Genomic DNA, 25,432 nt, shown 5'->3' with positions numbered 1-25,432 from the left:
CACGGCTCCGAAGCGTTCATTGCATGCCGACAAAAACAGCAATATCTCTGCAAAGGAGGCAACAATTCACAAGGAGAGAACCTTGTCTAACCTATCTATCTGCTGGGCTGGGTTCTGGTGACACACTCCCTTTAAGTCCCAACCCACACCACTTGCCGTGGCCCAAAAAGGGGCAACCAGACTAGCTGAGAAAGTTACTGCAAATTCAGGAGAGTCACAGCCAGAGCCGTTTTAACACATTGGTGCGCCCTGTGCAAAGGTTTCATAAGTGGGTCCCCTCCGTCACCAGCGCTTAGACATACCCGACCCGCACACATTAGAATGCCCCCCTACGTAGTATAATGCCCCCATATAATAGAATGCCCCTCGTATTGTCCCTTCCAGGTTGAACCCACAAATTCATATCCCCCCACCAACCTCCCAGGTTGCCCCCACAGTGCCATGTCCCCCCCTCCTGGTTACCCTCTTCAATTTCCCCATATTGTATATATCAAAGAAAAAAAAAATGTAATACTCACCTTTCCCTGTTCTTTCTCTGGTCCCGGAGTGACATCACCACCCATGGCGCCTCCTACTGCCAGGACAATGGGAGTGAAGACAGTGGTGAAGCAGGAAGCAGATGCCTCCTGCTTCACCATTGTCTTCCTCCGGCTGCCGAAGAGTCGGGGCAGCCCGGACCCACTGCCCCGGACAGCAAATGCAGGGCTGTCCCACTGTCCAAAGGGTGCCCCCGGTGGTAGCTTGAGGTAGTAAAAGGGGGGGGGGGGGGGAAAATTAAGACTCAGGTCACAAATGAATCCGATTTATTGCTTTGCAGTCGCCGTTCTCAGTATCTAACACAATCATGTAAACCTAATACCGGTGATATTATACAAAGTCAGACAAAATTACAAAAAAAAAAAAAAAAAATGCATTACAGGAAAGGATCCAGTCCTTTATCACAGAAATATCACCTTAGCGGGGAGGTCTGAGGCACGGCGCGCCTCCCATTCAGGAAAACTCAAATGCACACGAAAAAGCAACAAAGCAAAAAGACATGGAGGGAATGAAGAGCAGACATCTTAAAGGGGTTATCTGGTTTCCTTAAGATAGACCATCAGTATTAGAAGAGTGAGGCAGTGCGGGAGAGCCATACAAACTGTAGTGGTGAATGTAGGTACTGCAGCACGGATCCCATTGAAGTCTATAGGGCGGCGCCGTGGTACCTACACTCGTCGCTACAATTTGGACAGTTTCACCTGCACTGCCAAGGTATCGGTGATCTTCTAGGGTCCCGTGTCCCCTGAGGATTAATCGTCAGTCTTAGAAACAGAGTAACCCCTTTAAGCTTTGATAGCGCGCACCCCAACCCTCAATGCCACAGCTGCTATTGACCACAGGGGTTAAACGGTCTCTGATCCCAGTCTTAACATCTTATTGTGTTGGGGGGGGGGGCAGATTTATGGTGTCAAAAAGTTCCAACTTTTTCAGGTTTTTCGAAAGGAGGGCTACACTACCCCGGAGTACGGGATAGGAAGACCCTACTCTTTGTAAATTTGCCCCAATATGAACATATTGATACTGGGTGGTGGTGCTGCATACTGGGAGGGGGCAGATTCTGACAACCCCATGTCATAGTGCCAGGAGAGACTGTCGGGCACCATGAGGGGGTCATAAGTGCCCATGGAGGAGGATGGAGTGTTCTACATTAGGTAGGCCGCCTAAGATGGAGTCATCAAAGCCAAACAACCCCATAACAGATTCATCTCCAGTTCTGTATATGGAAGTGGTATCGGTGTCAGGACGCCCTTCAGGCCCAATGTCCATTCCTTCTATGGATACGCTCCTGATCTATATGTCCTGCAGCGTCCAACAGATAGAAGCCTTCTTATTCCATACAGGAGACACAAGCAAGTTTTAAGAAAAGTTCTGGATTCCAGGTCCTGAGAAGTTTTAGACGTGGCCCTCCGGAGCACCCATTAAAGCCCGTTCACTTGTTGATGGTGCTCCTTGATCCACTTCTTCATGTAGGCCACCTCCAGTTTCCGAGCCTCAAGCACAGACTTGGGGTCATAGGCGTTGTTGGAGCGCAGGTCCAGGTGATGAGCCCCGTCCGTGATGAGGATGGCCACTAGGGAGTCGCTGAGGCTCTCCTTGACACCACCGGCCGACCACGGATCTAGGTCACCATTGCTATAAGAAAATCAGAATGAGAACTCATTTAGAAGTTACGGGCCCTATAAAAAGGTCAATATGGGCCTTCATTGTGCACCCATGAGCATAACTAGCATATTAGCCTAAAATCCCTGGTGGTCCGAGGTGGTGAGGAGCTCAATAGGACCCTCCGTAGTGGCCTAGGATGAGAATGATGGGTCAGAAAACTATAACTGGCTCTGCCCCATTGAATTACCAAATGTGTGGGTTCCTAATATGGAGAATTACTACAAGGCCTTGACTAGGTGGCCAGTGGTAGAGTAAGGTCTGGGAATGGTACTATGATCCCTTCACTACTGCAGACCACCAGGGATGCTCCCATTAGTCCCCTCATGGTCAAAGACAGTGAAGGATTTAACAATTTGCCCCTTCTCTACTGCAGCCCACCAGGGCTGTTCTCATTAACCTCAGTGCTGGCCTTGACCATCAGTAACCCCTTTAGTTACTCATATACCCCATTAGTACTGCAGACCACCAGGGCTATTCCCATTAACTCTTTTACTTGACCATCATCAGCAAACCCCTTTAGTACCACAGACCACCGGGGATGTTCTCATTTACCCAGGTGGTACCGCTAGGGATGTAGTCATATACCCATTCAATAGTGGAGACCACTAGGGTTCTTCCCCTTAACCTCTTTACTGTTGTTGACCATAAGTAATCTCTTTAACACTGCAAATCACAAAGGAGGTTCTCATATAGCCCGATAATACTACAGACCACCAGGGATATTCTTATATACCCCTTTAATATTGCAGAACATCAGGAATCTTTCCATTAACCTCTGTACCGTCCTTGGCCATCAGTAACCCCTTTAGTACTGCAGACCACCAGTAATGTTCTCATATAGCCCATTTGTACTGCAGACCACCAGGGCTGTTCCCATTCAACTTTTTACTGTTCTTGACCATCATCCGCAAACCCTTTTAATACCTTTAGTACTGCAGACCACCAGGGATGTTCTCCTTAATTCCTTTAAACCCTCTTTAGCACTGCAGACCACCAGATATGTTCTCATTAACCCCTGTAGACCCCCTTTAAACACTCGAGACCACTAGGTATGTTCTTATATACCCCTTTGAAGGGGTTGTCCAGGTTATATGATTTTGATAACTGTTGCCTCTTACTTACCAAGCACAGCGCCACACACTGTATAGTGGTTGTGCTTGTTATTGCAGCTCAGTCCTATTAATTTGAATGGGATTGAAGTGGAGAAAGGTTGCATGAATTATGGACACATCGTCAATGGCCCGAGAAGAGGAACAAGGTGATGAATATTAGTCTTTAATACTGCAGACCACCAGGGATGTTCCCTTTAACCTCTTTAGTACGATGGGGGTCAAGAAGATTCAGAGTCTATTCAGACAAAGCTCTACAGCCCCTTCACTTTATGAATGTGTCAGCCCACCTAACCATTCCATCTTCTGAGACGTCTCAATGACTACCAAGGACAATGGTCTCCAACCTGTGGTTCTACCACTACTGCTAAACTACTACTCTCAGCATGCCCCGACAGCCATGGAAGATAATTAAAGGGACATGCCCTTTAAATTTTCAACACAGTTACTACAACGCTGTTGTAATGTCATATAATATCCTCTAGGGGGCGCCAACTGAATGCAATTTGGATAAATTCCTGATCTCAATCTACTGATCTTCAGTTTCTGAAGATCTCAGATCAGAAATGCAGATTGAATAAAGATATTGTGGTGGGTCGTGTAATAAGCCCGCCCCTAATGAAACTGGACCAGTGTGGTAGGAACCCAAATCTACAGCCACCCTTGGGCAACCCTAGGTTGGTCCTCTTTGGAAAGTAGAGCTGGCCAAACACTGGGCTGAGAAAGTGGCTCTCATTGACCTCCAGACCACCATACCTGAAGATGATGTTGCTAGCGGCACTGATGTTCTTCCCACCGTACATGGATGTGACCCATTTTGGACGAGGTCTGATGCCCCACTGTTTGTAACAGTCGTCTGAATAAGCCTGGAAATTCCATGTTTGGGGCTCAAACATGTCCGTGACTCCATCAGAGCAGAAAGGCATCACCATTTCTGTGCAGGCCTGGGGGAAAAAAAAAAAAAGGCTCAGTCACCATCAAAAAGTGGTAATTATTTGGCACATGAAAGGTTGTCTAACCATGTCCCTCAGAACATGGGAGAACTAGATTGTGTGTGAGTACTACTGGGGAGAACTAGATTGTGTGTAAGTACTACCAGGGAGAACTAGATTGTGTGTTAGTACTACTCGGGAGAACTAGATTGTGTACGAGTACTACCAAGATGCACTGGACTGTGTGTGAGGACTACCAGGGAGCATTAAACTGTGTGTGAGGACAACCAAGGAGCACTAGACTGTGTGTGAGGACTAGCGGGGAGCACTAGACTGTGTGTGAGGACTAGCGGGGAGCACTAGACTGTGTGTGAGGACTAGCGGGGAGCACTAGACTGTGTGTGAGGACTAGCGGGGAGCACTAGACAATTATTTTACACTAAATTACAAATCAAAACTGGCATTTTTTTTTGGTCTTCTGATAAAATTTGGTAGGGGTGATGACTATAGATCAATTTATTGCACTTTCTAGGGCCCTGAAACCAGCAATTCTCCATAGAGCCATGTTACACCATGCATAGCGTGCTCTGCACATGACCCTTATGCAACCTTCTATTTGGAGTCAATCAGCATGGAGATCTCGCTTCCTGGAATTCTCCGGCATGTTCATCTGAGACATGAGGGCTGCTGTGACTTGTCTGATATGATGCCTGATATAAAACCATCACCCAACAGAGACGTTGAAATCTAAAGCTGGAGAAAACTATTATAGATAAAAACATCCATGGAAGGAAAAATGGCACAATTAACCCTTCGAGACACTGGAGATATATCCGATTGCAGGTACCATCCGAGACAGATCTAAACTGGTAGGCGACTTAATGGGCGGTTCATGTAAATTTTGGCCATGCTCTGGATGATGAGACAAGGATACCGAATGAGGACACTTCTCCCTCCATATTATCTACACCAAAAATTACCTGATAGCTCCAGCCGAGGTCATCCAGGCTCCCGACCGCCGTCTGAGACGTGTTAAGGCACGGAGTGTTTCCGGTATAGTTATAATATACATTAATGGCCTGGAAGAGGTTCTGCAGCAGCTCTTTGTCATCAAGATTTGGATTCTTCAAATTTTTGCAGACTTCCTACATAAACAAGAAAAGTAAGAATTACATTTATGGTCAATGCAGAGCTCTCTTATATACGTGAAGTGAGCGGCTTATGGTTAGGCAGAGGCAACCACAGATCAGTCCAGTCATAAGGACAAAAGCCAGGGATACCTTGATAGGCCAGGCTGGCAGTGGCTCCAAGAAGTTGGCCGGGTACGGATAGTCCACCATTGCCAGGTTCACCCAAGTCTCACTTAACCAGTTTTTAAAGGCTGCTGCATCATCCTGGCACTTAACAGGAGAGCACAAGTGAAAGGCGCCGGACAACCATCTGATACCTTCATCTAATACAGAAAGAATAGGGTTACAATCTGATAAAACAGAGACGATTAAAACATTACTTATCCTGTGTTATACTCCAGAGCTGCGCTCACTATTCTGCTGGTACAGTCACTGTGTACATTACATTACTTATCCTGTATTATGCTCCAGAGCTGTGCTCACTATTCTGCTGGTGCAGTCACTGTGTACATATATTACATTACATTACTTATCCTGTATTATGCTCTAGAGCTGTGCTCACTATTCTGCTGGTACAGTCACTGTGTACATACATTACATTACTTATCCTGTATTATACTGCAGAGCTGCGCTCACTATTCTGCTGGTACAGTCACTGTGTACATACATTACATTACTTATCCTGTATTATACCCCAGAGCTGCGCTCACTATTCTGCTGGTGCAGTCACTGTGTACATACATTACATTACTTATCCTGTATTATACTCCACAGCTGCGCTCACTATTCTGCTGGTACAGTCACTGTGTACATACATTACATTACTTATCCTGTATTATACTCCAGAGCTGCACTCACTATTCTGCTGGTGCAGTCACTGTGTACATACATTACATTACTTATCCTGTATTATACTCCAGAGCTGCGCTCACTATTCTGCTGGTACAGTCACTGTGTACATACATTACATTACTTATCCTGTATTATACTCCACAGCTGCGCTCACTATTCTGCTGGTACAGTCACTGTGTACATACATTACTTATCCTGTATTATACTCCAGAGCTGCGCTCACTATTCTGCTGGTGCAGTCACTGTGTACATACATTACATTACTTATCCTGTATTATACTCCAGAGCTGCACTCACTATTCTGCTGGTACAGTCACTGTGTACATACATTACATTACTTATCCTGTATTATACTCCAGAGCTGCGCTCACTATTCTGCTGGTGCAGTCACTGTGTACATACATTACATTACTTATCCTGTATTATACTCCAGAGCTGCGCTCACTATTCTGCTGGTACAGTCACTGTGTACATACATTACATTACTTATCCTGTATTATACTCCACAGCTGCGCTCACTATTCTGCTGGTACAGTCACTGTGTACATACATTACTTATCCTGTATTATACTCCAGAGCTGCGCTCACTATTCTGCTGGTGGAATCAAGAAGATTCTGCACTAGGTGTAACAATATCAGTGTTGTCTGCATTGTTCCTGTAAGTTGGGCCAGGTAACTTTCCTTACATATCTGTTTCAGTAGAAGATTCTAGAACATATTCTCTTATAACTTGGCATTGTCACCGTATTTATACATTTTCAAGAGGAACAACAGAGTGAAAAGTACAAGTCAGTGTTAATATTCCCTTTGTCATTGGGGTGTTTCCTGATACAGTCTTAAACTATCAAATCAGGGCTGACAATGAAAGAGAGTGTAAGGACACCTTATAGAAAAGGAAACTGGTAATATAGTTTTCCAGGAGGAATAACAGAGGGACAAAAGCAATAAAAGATGCCCCAGAATTGTTGTTTCCTAAAAGTATTTACACCGCCATGACAAGACAGCTGACAGTTTGTCAAGAAAACTCACCTGTTTCGAACATGCGATTTATGGCCGACCAAGACTTGGTGATACTTTCGGCACATCCCGGCCCACTCTTCTTAAAGTCATTGGTCACAATCTGATAATACAGATTACAGGGGACCAGATCTTCAAACTGCCAAATGGGGGCGGAAGCAGCGAGAGCCCTGAAACACAAAAACAGATCAGTCAGTCAGCAGCGATCCCGGTAGACCGCTCTGACAGTGCCGTCTTTTCCTGAACACACCCGGAACAATGGAGACTCGCAACGTCTTCATAAAAGCCAAAACATCCAATTCCTGAATGATTCTTTTATCAGGCTCCGCTTCCTTCCTAGATGACCTATCCATTCTTCTGGGCAGTACAAGGTTAATTTACACTATGGAGACGCAAAGTCGAACACCATCGGGCTCGTCCGGTTTTATAGAATGGAGCTTGTGGCATCAGAAATACTCTGCGTTGTAGTCGTACAGGACAAGGTCCACCCAAAATTCGTGATCGCTTTAGGAAAAGGGTTTCCACCCTCCAAATGTTGGCAATGTGGCTAATAAAGTACAGTAGGGGGCGCATCATCCTATATACGTCAACCTGGAAAAATCCTATTAATATTAGAAATGTGAAAGTTTGTGTGTTTGGTCCTCAATCACAGAAAATCGGCTGATATGCTCCGGCTACGCTTCAGGACCAGAGATGACGTCATCCCAGGTCCTTCAGCCGGTCTCCGATTGGTTCGCGGCATTGTGTGGTTGGGCTGATGGACAGTGTGCGAGCTGGAGAAAATGGCGGCTACTCACGGCTCCGGAGCGACGCTGACATGCTGCATGGCACGACAAGTGGATCGGCTGTGGACCGTCTGCGAGTCGGAGAAAATGGCGCCTACTCGCAGCTCCGGAGTGACGAGGACATTCAGCCCGCCTCTGCGGGGCACAACAAGTGGATCAGGTGTGCCGGCTGTGTGAGCACCCCGGGGGACTGTAGGGTTTGGGGGCGGAGGGCCAACCAAGGTGTGGGAGAGGGCTTTAGGGGGGCGCACAAGAGGAAGGGGGCCCAGGAGAGGGGTTTGGGTGGGGGTTGGGGGTGAGCTTGAAGGGAGGGACACGGGAGCGGGATTTGAGAGAGGGGAAAGGGGGCGCCTGGGAGGTCGGTGGGTGCGCGCGCATATACCGTACCACGGTCGAGACGGGCGCAGGTGGATCGTCCCCAACAACGACACGCGGACGAAGTTGCGGGCAAATGCTAGTATGCCATAAATACAGCGCACCACTTACCCCACTACAACGTGAGGATACTTCATTCTCAGCCATGCCGCCAGCATTCCTCCATACGAGCCCCCGATGGCGATCACTGGGCTATCTTTGGCTTCCTCGCTTTCTTTGAGAAACCGTATTAGAACGGCGAAGTCTGCGAGAGCCTGCTCAGAGGTCAGATAGGTCAAGTATTTGGGATCCTGAAGAAATAAGAAGTTTTCGCAACTTAGAGGAATATGAACTCCAAGACTCACCAAAACTACGACCTCAAATTTGGAGATCCGTAATACTTACGCTATAGGAAAGGTTACCAAAGGGCATAGACTCTCCATAATAGCGGTGCTCTGCAAACACCAACAAAGCGCCAAGTTCCTCCGCTACATCCCACATAAAACCCTAAAAGAGAGACCAGAAGGAAAGCAGAGGGTATAATTATAGTCTATGGTTTAGGATCGTGAAGGGGGTTAATGGTGGTGGGATGGAGTAGGAATAATTCATTGAGATTCATGAAGCTTTGACAACAGAAGCCTTTTCCCCATCCATTAAGTTCAATGGTGGGACCATGTCCTCTTACCACTGATGGTAGTCCAAGCTGCTGGACCTACACCAGATGTGACCAAGTTGACTACACTTTAGGTCAACCTTCGGGTTCAGTACCTAAAACTAATAGTTAATCATTTTTAGGAGTGCATAAAGCTTGATGGACTACCCCAAACAGATTAGATTTCCATACTATCTGGCCACCACTGGTGACCTGTGCACCTCTTGTCTACATCTTCAAGATGTTGGTCCATACGTACTGTATTGTTGCTGAACAAGGTGATATCTCCTTCATTGCCGGTATAGAAGAGGATCGGGCCTCCAGGTTTTCTCCAGTGGGTATCGGAGACAAGATAACGCAGCTTAAATGTAGAGTCTTCATAAAACCCAAAGTGGTCGATCTATAAGAGAAGAAACAAATATGGAGGTCAACCCAACAAAGTCTACCATGAGGTGAAAGCAAAGTGGAGAGCCAAGGATTTCAATAATGTTTAGCTATAAGGGATCACATGTGTACAACATGGAATAGGGTTGTCCCAAGTGGACATGTAGCGAGGAGCCTTTAGGCAGTGATGGTCTTACTAGCCAGACCACTAAGCAGATTTGTCAGAGTTCATATTTGGCCCAAACTTTAGACAACTGGTATGCAGATGGTTCATATAGCAAGTCTGCAGATGAGGACACCGTGCCAAACACCGAAGTCAGGAGAGTCCCAGAAAAGGGGTTCAGAGAATCAGGCATCGGCAGCTCTGTCACTAGCCAACAAACAGCAGTGACTGTGACGTGGAGGTGGTTGCAATAGCATCATGACAAGACACCATTTGAACAGGTCAAGCAGCTGAAGACCACCAGTGGAAGAAGTTATGGTCATTCTAGTTTAGTCTCCTTCTCCAGTTGTTATTCATTCTGAATCACCATTAAACTAGTTGAAGCTTCCAATCCGGTTTTTGTGTCCATCACTTTTACCTTCCAGGTAGGGGTAGATGTCAGTCTTCCCATCTGACATAATAGAGGGCAGTACAAGGCACGGAACGGGTCAAAGATTGATCCTTTATTTTTCATGTCCTTTAGCCTACAACCGTGCCAAACCAATTTTCCGGAACTAATTTTTATGTGAGACTCTTGTCAGCTTCTCCAGATGTCTGGCCTCATACAACACTTCATGGTGGAGACATGCAATGGAAGGGAAGAAGACCGGTGACAAGTCTATTTAAGATGAGGTTTTGGGCCTATGGATGCCACTGTGTGGGTTTCCTCAATTCTACGAGCCACACCTCTAATTGGAAAGGGCAAGAAAGGGGATTGGTTAAATTATTTTGTCCCGAACACCTCCCCAATCAGTCTTTGCCGTTGCCTCAAAGAAATGGGAGACAACCCTAGACTTCTTATACCAATGTTGTCTTTGAGTCTGCAGAAGTTCTGGAGGACATCTTTAAAGACTTCTCCAGAAGTGGTACGGCTACTGGTAGCTTTTTTCCTGGAGGTGTGGGCTGGGGTTTAGAAGGAAGCTTGAGTCTAACTTAACTTTTTGGCACTGGAGGTAGCGGTCTGACCAGTGTCTGCCATATTAACTCTCCTCCCGGTCACAATTTTCCCTGGTGGCCATAGTAGCAAGAAGGCCAACCCTAGACGCGCCTAAAAGACTCAAGTCAAGCAAAACGTGGAGGTTTTTTTTTTTTTTTATTGTTAGAGCTCCAATTTTGGAGGCTTCCAACATCTATCCATCTCAGATCAACAGCTAAAGCTTCACCATTTCCATAGAAAGTACAAAACAATGCTTTATCCTCTCCTTACTGGCATCGATTACTGCCAGAAAACCCAACCATAACACAGCTTCAATAGAAAAACCTCTCAAAGGATATCCCTCCATCTAGAGTACAAAAAGTTGCTGTTGTTATGATAATGTCCCATCCTGTCTGATGAGTTTCCTTAGATGAACAGATAGAGCGAGTGAAGAGGATTTCCTTGCCTCGCCCACAATGAGACCATCACCGAAAAGGTAGGAAATGAGATTCCCCCTCCTGTGGACTGTATTCAAGACCAGTTTCATAAGCTAGGTCATTACTATTCCTTTGTTTAGTTATTTTAGCACATAATTTTCTGTATTCTGTATACTACACTGGTCAATAGACAGAGTTTAAAGCACTTAAAGGGGTTTATTACGTTAAAGAATCTCATTTTGCTAGGCTGGTCCCCCAAAAAATAAGTTATTTCCATCACGTCCTGCTGCTGAAAATCAGTGATCACCTGCGATCAATTCTAGTAGCAAGTGTTCACTTTCCCTACAGTGCCACCACTGGTGAAATAGAGTATTACAGTTAAATTTTTTTAAGAGTGAGCCATTCGAGTAAAAACACAGAGGTTGGTCTTTCTGGCTTCCTAGGATGGAGAAATTCTACATTAGGATGGACACACTGGCCCACATTCACGCACTCCCCCATACATTGTATACATGGTGATACACTCCTTAAAGGACACAGGTTGTTAGTGAAAGGATGCAGCTGATATGACGTTTTAGGCTACATGCAAACAACCACGGTCCCCAAAAAATGGATCATTATTCCACAAAAAAAAAAAAAAAAAAAAAAACAGGTCCTCATCAGTAGCTCATCTGTAATCATGGATCTGGAGAAAGACTGGTATGATCTCATACACTTGGATGGGCGAGTCTGTCCTGCAAATATGGCCAAGAATAGGACTTGCTCTGAGTTTTGGGGTCAGTTTTTATGACCTGAATACTGATCTGTAAAACTATGGAAGAGTGTATAGAGCCACTGAAATAAATGGGGCATACGTCCCAAGAAGGAGTAAGCGAACGAGATCTCCTCCAGAAGTAAGCAAGTGGTCTCAAACTACCGTAGGTATGTAAAACCCTGTAAATCAATATCTAACCCAAAGAAGAGCCTTGACTAGGAAATTTTGTCAAGTCAGAGTTCCCTCCAAAAGAAAGAGGCTCCACCTGTACCAATGGAAGTACAGTGGAGTCCAATGCACCTGTATGACGGCCTATTATGGATGACCAAGTAGGGCTATGTATATTTTTAGGGGCGTCACATCAAGACTTGCTACAGCTTAGGCTAGGTTCACACTAGCGTTCAGTTCTGCATGAGGACCTAAAACACATAGACTGTCTACATAAAGGGATTCTACCATTAAAATCAAATTTTTTGTAGATCACATGTAGGAATAGCCTTAAGAAAGACTATTCTTCTCCTACCTTTAGAAGTCTTCTCCGCGCCGCCGTTCGGTAGAAATCCCGGTTTTTGTCTGTATGCAAATAACAGGCCCCAGCGCTCAAACAGCACTGGGGGAGTCCCCAATGCTGCGAGAGAAATCTTCAGCACCGCTTCCATCTTCTTCAAGAATGGCCTTTCTGCGTGTCTTCTTCCAGAACTGCGTTCAAACTTCTAGGCCTCGGGCAGAGCCGACTTCACATGCCCACAGGCCACACGAAAATGGCCGCTTACTTACTGTGTAAGCGGCCATTTTTCTTGTGGCCGCGGGCATCCGCAGTCGGCTCTGTCCAAGGCCCGAGGCCTAGAAGTTTGAACTCAGCTCCGGAAGAAGACACGCAGAGAGGCTGTTCCTGAAGAAGATGGAGGCGCCGCTGGAGATTTCTCTTGCAGCATTGGGGACGCCCCCAGTGCTGTTTGAGCGCTGGGGCCTGCCCCCAGTGCTACGAGAGAACTCATTTGCATACAGACGAAACCTGGGATTTTAATGGTAGAATCCCTTTAAAAAGTGGTTACCCGAGGACACCAACAGACCCCATAGACTACAATGGAGTCAGTCAGGTATCCACCTAAGACTCCAAAGCAGATGTGAACCTAGACTTAGCCATATTAGGTCTGGGTACGTGAGCATAAGGAGAAGGGTTGAAGTAATAATTGAAAAGCAGCAGGATAGACTTTTTGGATTATATAACAGCCCCTGCTGAGAGAGCCGGCGATCCGTAACAGCAGAATCAATCTGCAAACATTAACACGCCTGACTTCTTCATTAACCAGCCATGACCCGGCCTCTCAGTTTGCGATTTCTCAGGAAACAAGACACCTCATTGTCCGGCAGATGGAGGAAAGATCAGGAGAACATCCACAGATGGAGTAGAGATCAGTGCAGCGTCCAAAGATGGGACACCCCTGGAAAGTAATTAGAAGACCTCGCAGCACAAACAAACTCATTCTCTTATTTCGGGAAAACAAAATGTGATAATCCCCAAGAGCCCGGACATATTACAAGACCAAGTGGAAGCCTCCTGTAGACATCTGCAGCTCTGACAATGAGGGGCTTGCTGGAGAGATATCAAGCCTTCTCATACTGCCCAGAGCTGCAATAAACCTGCCATAGGTCAAGAGACCCCCGAGTATCTCAAGGGTACAATAAAGGACCCCGAAAACAAACTGGAGCATCTTCAAGGTCATGTCTATCCTTGGAATTTTTGCAGTTTTATTTTCAGCAACGCACATGTAGATTTCAGGGTCAAACTTTCAATTTTTGCCAAATATTCAGCATTTTGTCTGCCTGTTCCATTTGGAGACTCCAGCAGTCCTTTGGGCGACATGTGATGTCACCCAAAATACTCGCAGTGGCCATCAAAGAGGAAACCAGGAGAGGTGTGTATCAGTGTTAGGCTAAGTTCACACGGGGAGTGTAATGGCAGATTTTGGCACCGAGAGTGACACGGGCCAAAATCCACCTGCCACGACTGTCGCGGCTTCCCCCTACGGAATAAGCTCAAATGAATGGGTCAACTCCGGAGGTTGCTGCCGCGAGGCGGACGCCGTGGCTCAGTGAGCCACGGAATCCTCCTGAACAAAGGGCAGCCCGCTTCTTTTTTCCGTGAGCAGCAACAAAGTAGCCTGGCGGTCTGCATAGACCACCATTGTGAGGGGGCGGATTATGACGTGGATTCCGCTCATGCATGGTAGACTGTGCAAGATATCATCTGTCTCCTCTTACTTATCATCCCACAAGTAACTTAATTTGTTTGCTGCTCAGTGCTGCCCCTGTTTACAAGGGCAATGCAAGATAATTCCACCCCTATAAATTGAGTTGTGCTTCACTTCCCTGAACTGTCTCAACAGGCTCCATCCTGTGCAGAGAAGCTCCGCAGGGGCCGGCTTATGCTCCTTCATTCTCGGAAGAAGGTTGGACTGTCACTGATCAGGAAGAGAACATCTTAGAATAGGCCATTGTTTCCTAAAGATGGAAACATCTCTTCAATGTAATGGGCAAAAATCTATCCCTTAATAAAAATATTTTGTCAAAGCACAAGGGTGGCGTCTGCTCAGATCGAGAAATCAGCCCATTCTGCACAGGATTGGTGACCGTACAAAGGAATCGAAAGCAGAAGCAGATACCGCTCTGGTTTAGCCTTCAGATTTGTTCTATGATTCGGTTCCTAGTCGACGTATATACAAAGGTGCCTGTACTTGCAAAAAAAAGAAAAAAAAATTTGCAACACATTTAGTTCCTCATTATGTTTCGGCCTGTAGCAAGTACAAGGAAGCAGCTGTAGAATAGTGGCCATAATATAAAGGGCTTAATATCTTCCATTGCCAGAGTCAAAGATATTGCCAGGATAGATAGTATGTGGAGGACCGCATAGAACTGCACTCCTCATTGTCCAGCTATAACAAATTTTAGGGGAAATTCCAGTCACCATTGTCCTTAATGGTAATATAGTAGCATTATACTACAATGTAACCAAATAGGCATTTACTAAACACTTATTCTAAATCCAGTTCACTACATATCTCAGAAATAAAGGGGTTTTCCAGGCAAAAGTTTTAGGACCTATCCAATGTACAAAAATATAACTACTATAATACTACTCCAATGTACGGTACAAGAATATAACTACTATAATACTGCCCCCTATGTACAAGAATATAACTACTATAATACTGCCCCCTATGTACAAGAATATAACTACTATAATACTGCCCCCTATGTACAAGAATATAACTACTATAATACTACTCCTATGTACAAGAATATAACTACTATAATACTGCTCCAATGTACAAGAATATAACTACTATAATACTGCCCCCTATGTACAAGAATATAACTACTATAATACTGCTCCTATGTACAAGAATATAACTACTATAATACTGCTCCTATGTACAAGAATATAACTACTGTAATACTACTGCTCCTATGTACAAGAATATAACTACTATAATACTACCTCCTATGTACAAGAATATAACTACTATAATACTACCTCCTATGTACAAGAATATAACTACTATAATACTACCTCCTATGTACAAGAATATAACTACTATAATACTACCTCCTATGTACAAGAATATAACTACTATAATACTACCACCTATGTACAAGAATATAACTACTATAATACTACTCCTATGTACAAGAATATAACTACTATAATACTGCCCCCTATGTACAAGAATATAACTACTATAATACTGCCCCCTATGTACAAGAATATAACTACTATAATACTACTCCTATGTACAAGAATATAACTACTATAATACTGCTCCAATGTACAAGAATATAACTACTATAATACTGCCCCCTATGTACAAGAATATAACTACTATAATACTACTCCTATGTACAAGAATATAACTACTATAATACTGCTCCAATGTACAAGGATATAACTACTATAATACTGCCCCCTATGTACAAGAATATAACTACTATAATACTGCCCCCTATGTACAAGAATATAACTACTATAATACTGCTCCTATGTACAAGAATATAACTACTATAATACTGCTCCTATGTACAAGAATATAACTACTATAATACTGCTCCTATGTACAAGAATATAACTACTATAATACTACTCCTATGTACAAGAATATAACTACTATAATACTGCTCCTATGTACAAGAATATAACTACTATAATACTGCTCCTATGTACAAGAATATAATTACTATAATACTGCCCCCTATGTACAAGACTATAACTACTATAATACTGCTCCTATGTACAAGAATATAACTACTATAATACTGCTCCTATGTACAAGAATATAACTACTATAATACTACTCCTATGTACAAGAATATAACTACTATAATACTACCTCCTATGTACAAGAATATAACTACTATAATACTGCTCCTATGTACAAGAATATAACTACTGTAATACTACTGCTCCTATGTACAAGAATATAACTACTATAATACTACCTCCTATGTACAAGAATATAACTACTATAATACTACCTCCTATGTACAAGAATATAACTACTATAATACTACCTCCTATGTACAAGAATATAACTACTATAATACTACTCCTATGTACAAGAATATAACTACTATAATACTACTCCTATGTACAAGAATATAACTACTATAATACTACCACCTATGTACAAGAATATAACTACTATAATACTACTCCTTTGTACAAGAATATAACTACTATAATACTGCTCCTATGTACAAGAATATAACTACTATAATACTACTCCTATGTACAAGAATATAACTACTATAATACTACTCCTATGTACAAGAATATAACTACTATAATACTACTCCTATATACAAGAATATAACTACTATAATACTGCTCCTATGTACAAGAATATAACTACTATAATACTGCTCCTATGTACAAGAATATAACTACTATAATACTACCTCCTACGTACAAGAATATAACTACTATAATACTACCTCCTACGTACAAGAATATAACTACTATAATACTACTATGTACAAGAATATAACTACTATAATACTACTCCTATGTACAAGAATATAACTACTATAATACTACCTCCTATGTACAAGAATATAACTACTATAATACTGCTCCTATGTACAAGAATATAACTAATATAATACTACCTCCTATGTACAAGAATATAACTACTATAATACTACTCCTATGTACAAGAATATAACTACTATAATACTAAGGAATAATGGACAGACTTGATAACATTGGGGTTACGTATTCATATAATCTTCAATAGCATTGTGTACACAAACCACATATTGAGGAAATTATTAATCAAGATAAATATATGACGGGACTGCTATTGATCTCCCATATGCAGAGCACATGTTGTGTGCCGTGGGTCTGTTCATAGAGGGCGATCCGACCTAATATCATTCACAGACCATGTGATAGTGCCGTCCTAGAGTACTTTACATTGTTGAAAATACAAAACTGTTGAAAATACACAAAACTCAGATACCATAGTCATCGTCTTGCAGGTTATATAGTGAGTGCGGGTCATATGACTTCTAGAAAACATACATTAATGATTAGCCAATAGTGACCCGGCTGAGCCGTTATAGCCGAGCACTGCCGATCCCCTGAGGAGTCAGTATAGTCAGATTGCAGGAAGTTCACTGTGTACGGATGAGTGAGAACATCTGAGCTGGAAAACAAGAGGACAGGCCAAGGTCTTCTAAGTGACCGACAAGATGGCTTTAGAAGAACATGGCCGCTTTCTTCCAGAAACAAGGTCACTCATGGGTTGCGCCATCTTTAGAAAGGATCCCCCCCTCCACCGTCAAATTCCGCTTCATCGATTTCAACACAGTTGGAATCTTTCCTCTAGCCCCCACCGTTCCTTAGTAATCAGTGCTGCTAATTAATCACCTAATATGCTAATTAGTCCCTCTACCATCACAAGCTCTGTAACCTGTGCAAAGGTCAATGTGCAGGGAGAGGAAGGAGGAGAACCAAGACCTATCATGAATGGTGGATCCTGTGATATCTTCCTCCAGCTTTATAATGGATGGTCTACATGTTTCAGCTTAAAGGGACGTCATAAGACTTAGGTTTAAAGGAGTCAGTCTTGGAAGATTCTTACTGACTAGCAGGATCACCGCCCTGACACACGGAGGTGACTAAAGTCAACATCTTGCAGAACATCTTGAAGTTATTAGGTCATTCCATTACAATAGGTGAATCCTGTCTAACCAGTCTGTGTAGTCGGCCACAGATGGAGATGCAATACTAGGCAGAGCCTATGAGTAAAGGTGGCGCTGTTCCTGGGAAAAAAAAAAAATGGTAATATTAATTGACATCCCCTTGAGTATTTCTCCCCCTTCTCATGCTTGTAATTGCCATGTGGCAAGGGGCGTCATCCTATATCACTTATTACCCCGCGCCCAATTAGGGGGAACATCTGCAGATCTAATTGACTGGCGCTGTATAATGAACCCGTAACGAGCAAGGCTATTGTGTCCCAGCAGGTAAATGAGCGGATCGTAGGAAGTGCCTGAGGAAGTGACTAGAGCCGAAAGTGCCGTCTGCAGGGTGACCCCGCCATCAGCAGTGCATAAAAATATCTCATTTCACTGGCCGCGGCCTACAACGACTTCCTTATTTTACCCAATTGACAAACAAAGTCCATTGTGTTCCCCTCCAGGCCATTGTTAGTATTGCGCTATAATAATCCTCATTCAAGGCGTGCCAAGTACATTAGTCTCCCCGATTACTAGAACAATATTAGGGTTTACCGGCGATGGGCTGGCGGGGGGGGGGGGGTCACCCAGCGGGATCTACTGTACAGTCTACAACCACTAGTAAGGGTTGTTACCAAGTACCCTAGAACCCAAATAGCAAGTAGTGATCCCCCACTCCCTTCCTTCTACTATAAGTGTCAGTCATTCTGCAAAACTGGAATTCTATTCATGGAACCAGGATACAGATTCTGTCTAGTAAAGATAAAGGGCAACAAAGTATCATCATCATCATCATCATCATCATCATGTCTACACTTTGATCAGCTGTACTTGCCGGGTGTGGTTTATAGCTAGCCATACATTATATGACGGACACTTAAAGGGGCTCTATCATTAGATTTTCCGGTTTTTAGATAAACATAGGCTATTCAGGTGCTGCTAATCATTTTTGACCCCCGCGCGCACGTTTTTCTGAAATACCGTTAAAACATATATGTAAATTAGTCCTACCGTGCACTGTGGGCGTTCTGTGTACCCCCCTGCGTCATAGCTTGTTCACACCCTCCTCTTTGACTAACTCCTCCTTGCGATTCACCGCATCCAGCCCGACGGTTTTGATCAAAATCTTGCGCATGCGCAGTGACGCTCCAGCGCCATTTTCCTGTAGAGAACATCACAAGCGTACTGCGCATGCGCAGCACACTCGCGTAGTTCTCAGGGGAACGGAGCAGTTCTCTACACAAAAATGAGGCGGGAGCATGCGCAGTAGCGCTCCAGAGGGATCGATCAAAACAGCCGAGCCGGAGGGGGTGAATCGCAAGCAATGGGGGGGGGGGGGGGGGAGGTGTTGCAGCACCTGAATAGCCTATGTCTAAAAACCGCAAAATCTAATGAGAGCCCATTTAAAGGGAATGTATCACCAATTTTTTACGCAGACATTTTTGGTGTAACAGATACCTTAATTCCTTTACAATAGGGACACGTTACGCTTCATAGAAGCCGAATACACTCAATGGTCCGTGACCAGGGCTGGAGACAATGATGTGGCGGCCACCATTACTGCCATAGTCTGGAGGTTGCACCAATCCCTTTGTATGGATGCCACACAATATGGCAGTATGGTATGGCATGCTATGGTGTCCATACAGTTCCAGTCCAGGTCCTTATATGAGGAAGAGGAGGGTACTAGCTCTCTAAAGACCATAGGATTAAAGGGACAAGGACACGACAGGTTGCCATAATGCTCATAACAAGGGCAATGCTCAGCCCCTATACCAGCGCTGGGCTCCGCATGGGTCTGTGCCGACATCTGCCACCTCCTCTTACAACACTGGCAGGGTCTGGGGGCCCCAACACCCCATGATCTCCATATACCCCAAAAGGACACATGGACATGGGATGTCTTATCCAATCAGGGCACCTCACGTTGCTCTCCTTGAAGATCTCAGTACTTATAAGTTATATTAGAGGTGATAAGATACAGCGGTCACCTTGTAAGGTTTGCACTGAGGGATCTGCCCAAGGGCCACTAGGTGGCGACTGTTACATCGACTCCACTGCCCATCTGTTCATCATTAGACAATGCATGAGCACATAGCAGGGGATACCACCATGATGGACAGTGACATGTGCCACGTGCAGCCTGGCACAAGAGACCGCTCACGTCATGCAACTAAAGAACATTGTTATCTAGATCCAGAAGCTATGAAAAGACCTGATACTTCTCACAGCGGAGGTTTTGCTACAATTACATCCAGTCTACATCAGAAGCAGAGATCTTTCGCTTGGTACAATGTATCGCGGACATTGCCTGGCTTATAGATAAGTAAAACCATCATAGTGTGGGGTAGTGTTTGCACCTTGGTGGTGACTCCAGATTTCGTTGCTGGTGATCCCTGTTATTAAAGGTCAGAGACCATTTCCACCCCTCCGGTGACACCATGTTGGCCCATGTTTTCCACTAAGAGCTCTGCAAATGGTCTGTTTGGCGGGAAACTCAGTCCAAGACTCCTAACTTTTTATGTCCTCCTTGTATTCATCATGGGGTTGGTCAATGACAAATACTTAATACAAACCTACAATATAAGTGCTACATGTATACTCTGTGGATGGTCCGACTACTGAAACCCCATGAGTCAGGAGATCAAGGATCTCGAGCCCTCCTATTGCCCCTCACTGCTCGATCACAGAAGGTGGCGTTTGAGTGGTCCCGCATGCGCCCTGCCAGCCACACTCCATGGGACTGATAGAGCCGAGTACAACACTTGGGTTTCTCCGTCGGTTCCACAGAATTTGAAGGGAGCCTTTACATTAAGATTTGTCTGGAATGTCAGGGTTGAACCCACTTTCTAATGAAGGGTGGGGCCCCAGTGGTTCGACCTCCTGGAGTCATACAGTCATCACCTATACCATGACCCCTTTAAAACCCTCCACCGATAACGTGTGTTGAAAAGGGATGCCATTAGGAAGTATATTAATGGAGTCAGGGGATACAGAGGAAGAGATGGGCATGGGGCACTGTCCGAGAGGCAGGGGAGGGGGACACGGGGCACTGTCCGAGAGGCAGGGGAGGGGGACACGGGGCACTGTCCGAGAGGCAGGGGAGGGGGACACGGGGCACTGTCCGAGAGGCAGGGGAGGGGGACACGGGGCACTGTCCGAGAGGCAGGGGAGAGGGACACGGGGCACTGTCCGAGAGGCAGGGGAGGGGGACACGGGGCACTGTCCGAGAGGCAGGGGAGGGGGACACGGGGCACTGTCCGAGAGGCAGGGGAGGGGGACACGGGGCACTGTCCGAGAGGCAGGGGAGGGGGACACGGGGCACTGTCCGAGAGGCAGGGGAGGGGGACACGGGGCACTGTCCGAGAGGCAGGGGAGGAGGACACGGGGCACTGTCCGAGAGGTAGAGGAGGAGGTAGATATGGGGCAGTGTGTGAAAGAAGTCATTGGAGACAAAGAAAGAGGAGAGCATGGGGTAATATAAAGTGGGGTGTTTTTGGAGCAGCTTATGACACCTCAAAGTCAAAATCAGCTCCAAAATATGTAGTGTGAACCCAGCAAAATGTTTAATGCAGAAGAACATGAGGGGCAACCTGTGGGGTAAAGGAGGCCATGAAAGAAATGTTGCACAGTTTTGGTGCGGATCTTACCATGGGGTGCAGAAGGTCCAAGTTACCTGTAGCCATAAGGCCAGGGCTACGCTGCCACTCCTTGAGTATTGTAAGTGAATAAAGTCATATTGTGGCCTCTGAGGGTGCTGGAGACTCCAGTCACTTACATTAGCGAAGGAGTCGCAGAGCGCCACACACACACACACACACACACATCTGCGGCCACCGCCAAAGTCACCATTTGGCCGGAACATAAAGTGACTGTAGCTTTACAATGCAGGTCTTCATTCACACACAGAGATACAATGTATCAGACTCCAGTTACAGCTTTGTCTTGTAACAATGTATGCATTCCAGATGTAGCAGAGCTTGGAGTGTTATTGGTCATTTTCTGCATTTTTGGTCCTAACCCGAACCTCATAACGTTAAATGACAAATTCACCTCTGCTACATCTGCGGGACCCACTACCCATCCCATATCAATGTCGTCGGCTCAGCGGGATTTCAGTCCTTCCCTGACTACCACAAAATAGGAGGAAATCAGAGTCAAATGTCAGCAGAAAGTCTTACGAAATACAGGAAGAAGTAGACGCGTGAGAAGACATGTCACTTTAACCCTTAAAGGGCCACCACAGCCTAGGATGCTCCTTGGTGGGGTCTATAAGGGTTAAACAAGCCTCTCAGGGTCACGCATTGACTCTTTGCTATCCGAATAGACCCAAATGTTACCCTATGAGGATAATGGAGCCTCTTACCTTCTCCTCGAAGTAGTATGTCTGGTAGGTGGGAGCGGCGCGCACTACAAAGCCCACAATGCCGGCCAGCAGCAGGAAGCCCCAGCCTGACAGCCATGGAGATGCCATGTCTAGTCTCTACTGGCCAGACCAGGGGATTCCCTGGTTGTAGACTGGATGTAGGGGGGTGGGGCTATCCTGTGAGGGAGGAGTCTTATCCTCCGCCCTGTTAACCCCATCACTGCCAAGATGGGGAGCAAAATAAACAACACAGCTGAACGGCATATCCTTAAAGGGCCACTGATGGTGATATATGGGGATGGTGATCTATGGGGAGGTTTATGGGATATACGGCAGTGCAGTGTGAGCCCCGGCCCAATCTGAAGTGGCTGATAACAGGGAGCTATAGAATACAATGAGACGGGGTACAGGGGTGTCCGTATACACCCCAATGTGCACCACCGCCTCTTCATTATAATGATCGATGAGGGTCCCCGAGGTTGGACCCTGCTGAGCATAACATGATAGTCATATCCCTTTAACTCATGCTTAAAAATCCAATCCAAGTGTTAGTTATATCTGTTTCAGGAAAAGTTGGGTGACGATCCTTATGGCAGCCATTACATGTGGTAACAAACTATATGGTTGGGTCGTCATAATTTGCCCACTGACCAGCTTCCGCAAGATTCGTCACCCAGCTTTCCCAGCGACCAATTGCCACAAAAGCTGCCATTAAGCTTTTCTACTGTCCAGCATCTACAAGAGTTATCACCCAGCTTTCCTTGTACCCAGTTTCTGTGAGAGCTGTTAACCAGTTTTCCCAGTCTTCATCTTTCACAAGAGATGTCACCCAGCTTTCCTACTATACAGCATTACAAGAACTGGCACCTAGCTTTCCTATTGGCCAGCTTCCGAGATTCCACCCAGCTTTCCCATTGTCCGGCTTTCACAAGACTTGTCACCCAGCTTTTCTACTGTCCAGTTCCACATGAATCATCACCCAGCTTTCCTGGTGCCTAACTTCTATGAGAATGGTCACACAGCTTTCCCAGGTTTCAGCTTTCCCAAAAGTTGTCATCCAGCTTTTCCACTGTCCATCTCCTGCAAGTGCTGTCATCCAGCTTTCCTACTGTCCAGTTCCACAAGAGATGTCACCCAGCTTTCCTACTATACAGCATTACAAGAACTGGCACCTAGCTTTCCTATTGTCCAGCTTCCAAGCTTCCACCCAGCTTTCCCATTGTCCAGCTTTCACAAGACTTGTCACCCAGCTTTCCTAGTGCCTAACTTCTATGAGAACGTTCACACAGCTTTCCCCGGTTTCAGCTTTCCCAAAAGTTGTCATCCAGCTTTTCCACTGTCCATCTCCTGCAAGTGCTGTCATCCAGCTTTCCCACTGTCCAGCTTCCACATCATTTGTCACACAGCATTCCTACTGTCCAATTCCACGTGAGCGGTCACTCAGCTTTCCCAGTGTCCAACTTCCACAAGAGCTGCCATCCAGCTTTCCTACTGTTCAGCTTCTACAAAGTTGTCGCCCAGCTTTTCTACTGTCCAGTTCCACATGAGTCATCACCCAGCTTTCCTAGTGCCTAACCTCTATAAGAACAGTCACACAGCTTTCTCAGGTTTCAGCCTCCACAAAAGTGGTCATCCAGCTTTCCCACTGTCCAACTTCTACATCATTTGTCACACAGCTTTCCTACTGTCAAATTCCATGTGAGTTGTCACTCAGCTTTCCCAGTGTCCAACTTCCACAAGAGCTGCCATCCAGCTTTCCTACTGTTCAGTTTCTATAAAAGATGTCACCCAGCATTCCTACTGCCCAGTTCCACAAGAGTCACCCAGCTTTCCTACTAACCCGAATTACAAGCACTGTCACCCAGCCTTCCCATTGTCCAGTTTCCACAAAAGTTGCCACCCATCTTTCCTACTGTCCAGTTCCACAAGAGATGTCACCCAGCTTTCCTACTATACAGCATTACAAGCACTGTCACCCAGCTTTCCTATTGTCCAACTTCCAAGCTTCCACCCAGCTTTCCCGTTGTCCAGCTTCCACAAAAGTTGTCACCCAGATCTTCTACTATCCAGTTCCACATGAGTTGTCACCCAGCTTTCCTGGTGCCTAACTTCTATGAAAACAGTCACACAGCTTTCCCAGGTTTCAGCTTCCACAAAAGTTGTCATCCAGCTTTTCCACTGTCCATCTTCTGCAAGTGCTGTCATCCAGCTTTCCTTATGTCCAGCTTCTATAGAAGTTGTCACCCAGCATTCCTACTATCCAGTTCCACAAAAGATGTCACCCAGTTTTCCTACTAACCTGAATTACAAGCACTGTCACCCAGCTTTCCCATTGTCCAGTTTCCACAAGAGTTGCCACCCATCTTTTCTACTGTCCAGTTCAACATGAGTTGTCACCCAGCTTTCCTGGTGCCTAACTTCTATGAGAACTGTCACACAGCTTTCCCAGGTTTCAGCTTCCACAAAAGTTGTCATCCAGCTTTTCTACTGTCCATCTTCTGCAAGTGCTGTCATCCAGCTTTCCCACTGTCCAGTTTCTACATCATTTGTCACCCAGCTTTCCAACTGTCCAATTCCACGTGAGCTGTCACTCAGCTTTCTCAGCATCCAACTTCCACAAGAGCAGCCATCCATCTTTCCTACTGTCCAGTTCCACAAGAGTCACCCAGCTTTCCTAGTGTCCTGAATAAGACTTATACATTGAACGTGTAGGGGCAGGCAATATAAAGGTCACTAAGCTGGTAAAAATACTATAGAACTACAAGTTCCAGAATGTCCTGCCGGGTCACTAAGTATCGGGTCGGCTATTACGTCCTAGATTGGCTGGATATAGGAGCTGCCGGCTATGGTGGGACATAGAGCGCTACAGAAACAAAGAATATTCTGCTGGGAATTGTAGTTCAACGTGTAATAACTGAGTGCCTGTGTCTTATGGTGCGGCCCTCTCTGTACACACCAACCTCAATACTCAGTCAATAAATCATGACGGATCAATGAGAGATTGGCGACCATTCAATGTTTAGGGGTCAGAGAGGCCACAGTCACATGACCCCAAGAGGAGGCCATGTCTAATATGTCTAGATCTGAGGTCGTATATAGA

General features: G+C 45.2%; 1 protein-coding gene across 1 annotated transcript; it reads right to left on the bottom strand.

Annotated features, from left to right (window-relative positions):
• Positions 1 to 786: 786 nt before the first annotated feature.
• PRCP (prolylcarboxypeptidase) lies at positions 787 to 22,477 on the bottom strand. The gene is made up of 9 exons (XM_075266226.1): positions 22,333 to 22,477; positions 9,293 to 9,433; positions 8,787 to 8,888; positions 8,514 to 8,692; positions 7,255 to 7,412; positions 5,524 to 5,696; positions 5,224 to 5,388; positions 4,068 to 4,255; positions 787 to 2,172 (listed from the first exon to the last, which is right to left on the bottom strand). The coding sequence occupies exons 1-9, from the start codon at positions 22,438 to 22,440 to the stop codon at positions 1,959 to 1,961; spliced, it is 1,428 nt and encodes a 475-aa protein (XP_075122327.1). The 5' UTR covers positions 22,441 to 22,477; the 3' UTR covers positions 787 to 1,958.
• Positions 22,478 to 25,432: the final 2,955 nt, after the last annotated feature.

Source organism: Leptodactylus fuscus, chromosome 2 (assembly GCF_031893055.1).
Source record: "Leptodactylus fuscus isolate aLepFus1 chromosome 2, aLepFus1.hap2, whole genome shotgun sequence".
In the NCBI taxonomy this organism is placed as follows: domain Eukaryota; kingdom Metazoa; phylum Chordata; class Amphibia; order Anura; family Leptodactylidae; genus Leptodactylus; species Leptodactylus fuscus.
Note: the sequence above shows the minus strand (reverse complement) of the source record. Positions and strands in the feature narration are given on the sequence as shown.

Bases quoted from the DNA above. Each gene is read 5' to 3' on its own strand.
- PRCP (XM_075266226.1), bottom strand. From the start codon at position 22,440: ATGGCATCTCCATGGCTGTCAGGCTGGGGCTTCCTGCTGCTGGCCGGC. The intron at 9,434-22,332 runs GTAAGAGGCTCC...CTTCTCTTATAG, and splicing joins CATACTACTTCGAGGAGAAG to ATCGACCACTTTGGGTTTTA. The intron at 8,889-9,292 runs GTACGTATGGAC...TCTCTCTTTTAG, and splicing joins CCTTGTTCAGCAACAATACA to GGTTTTATGTGGGATGTAGC.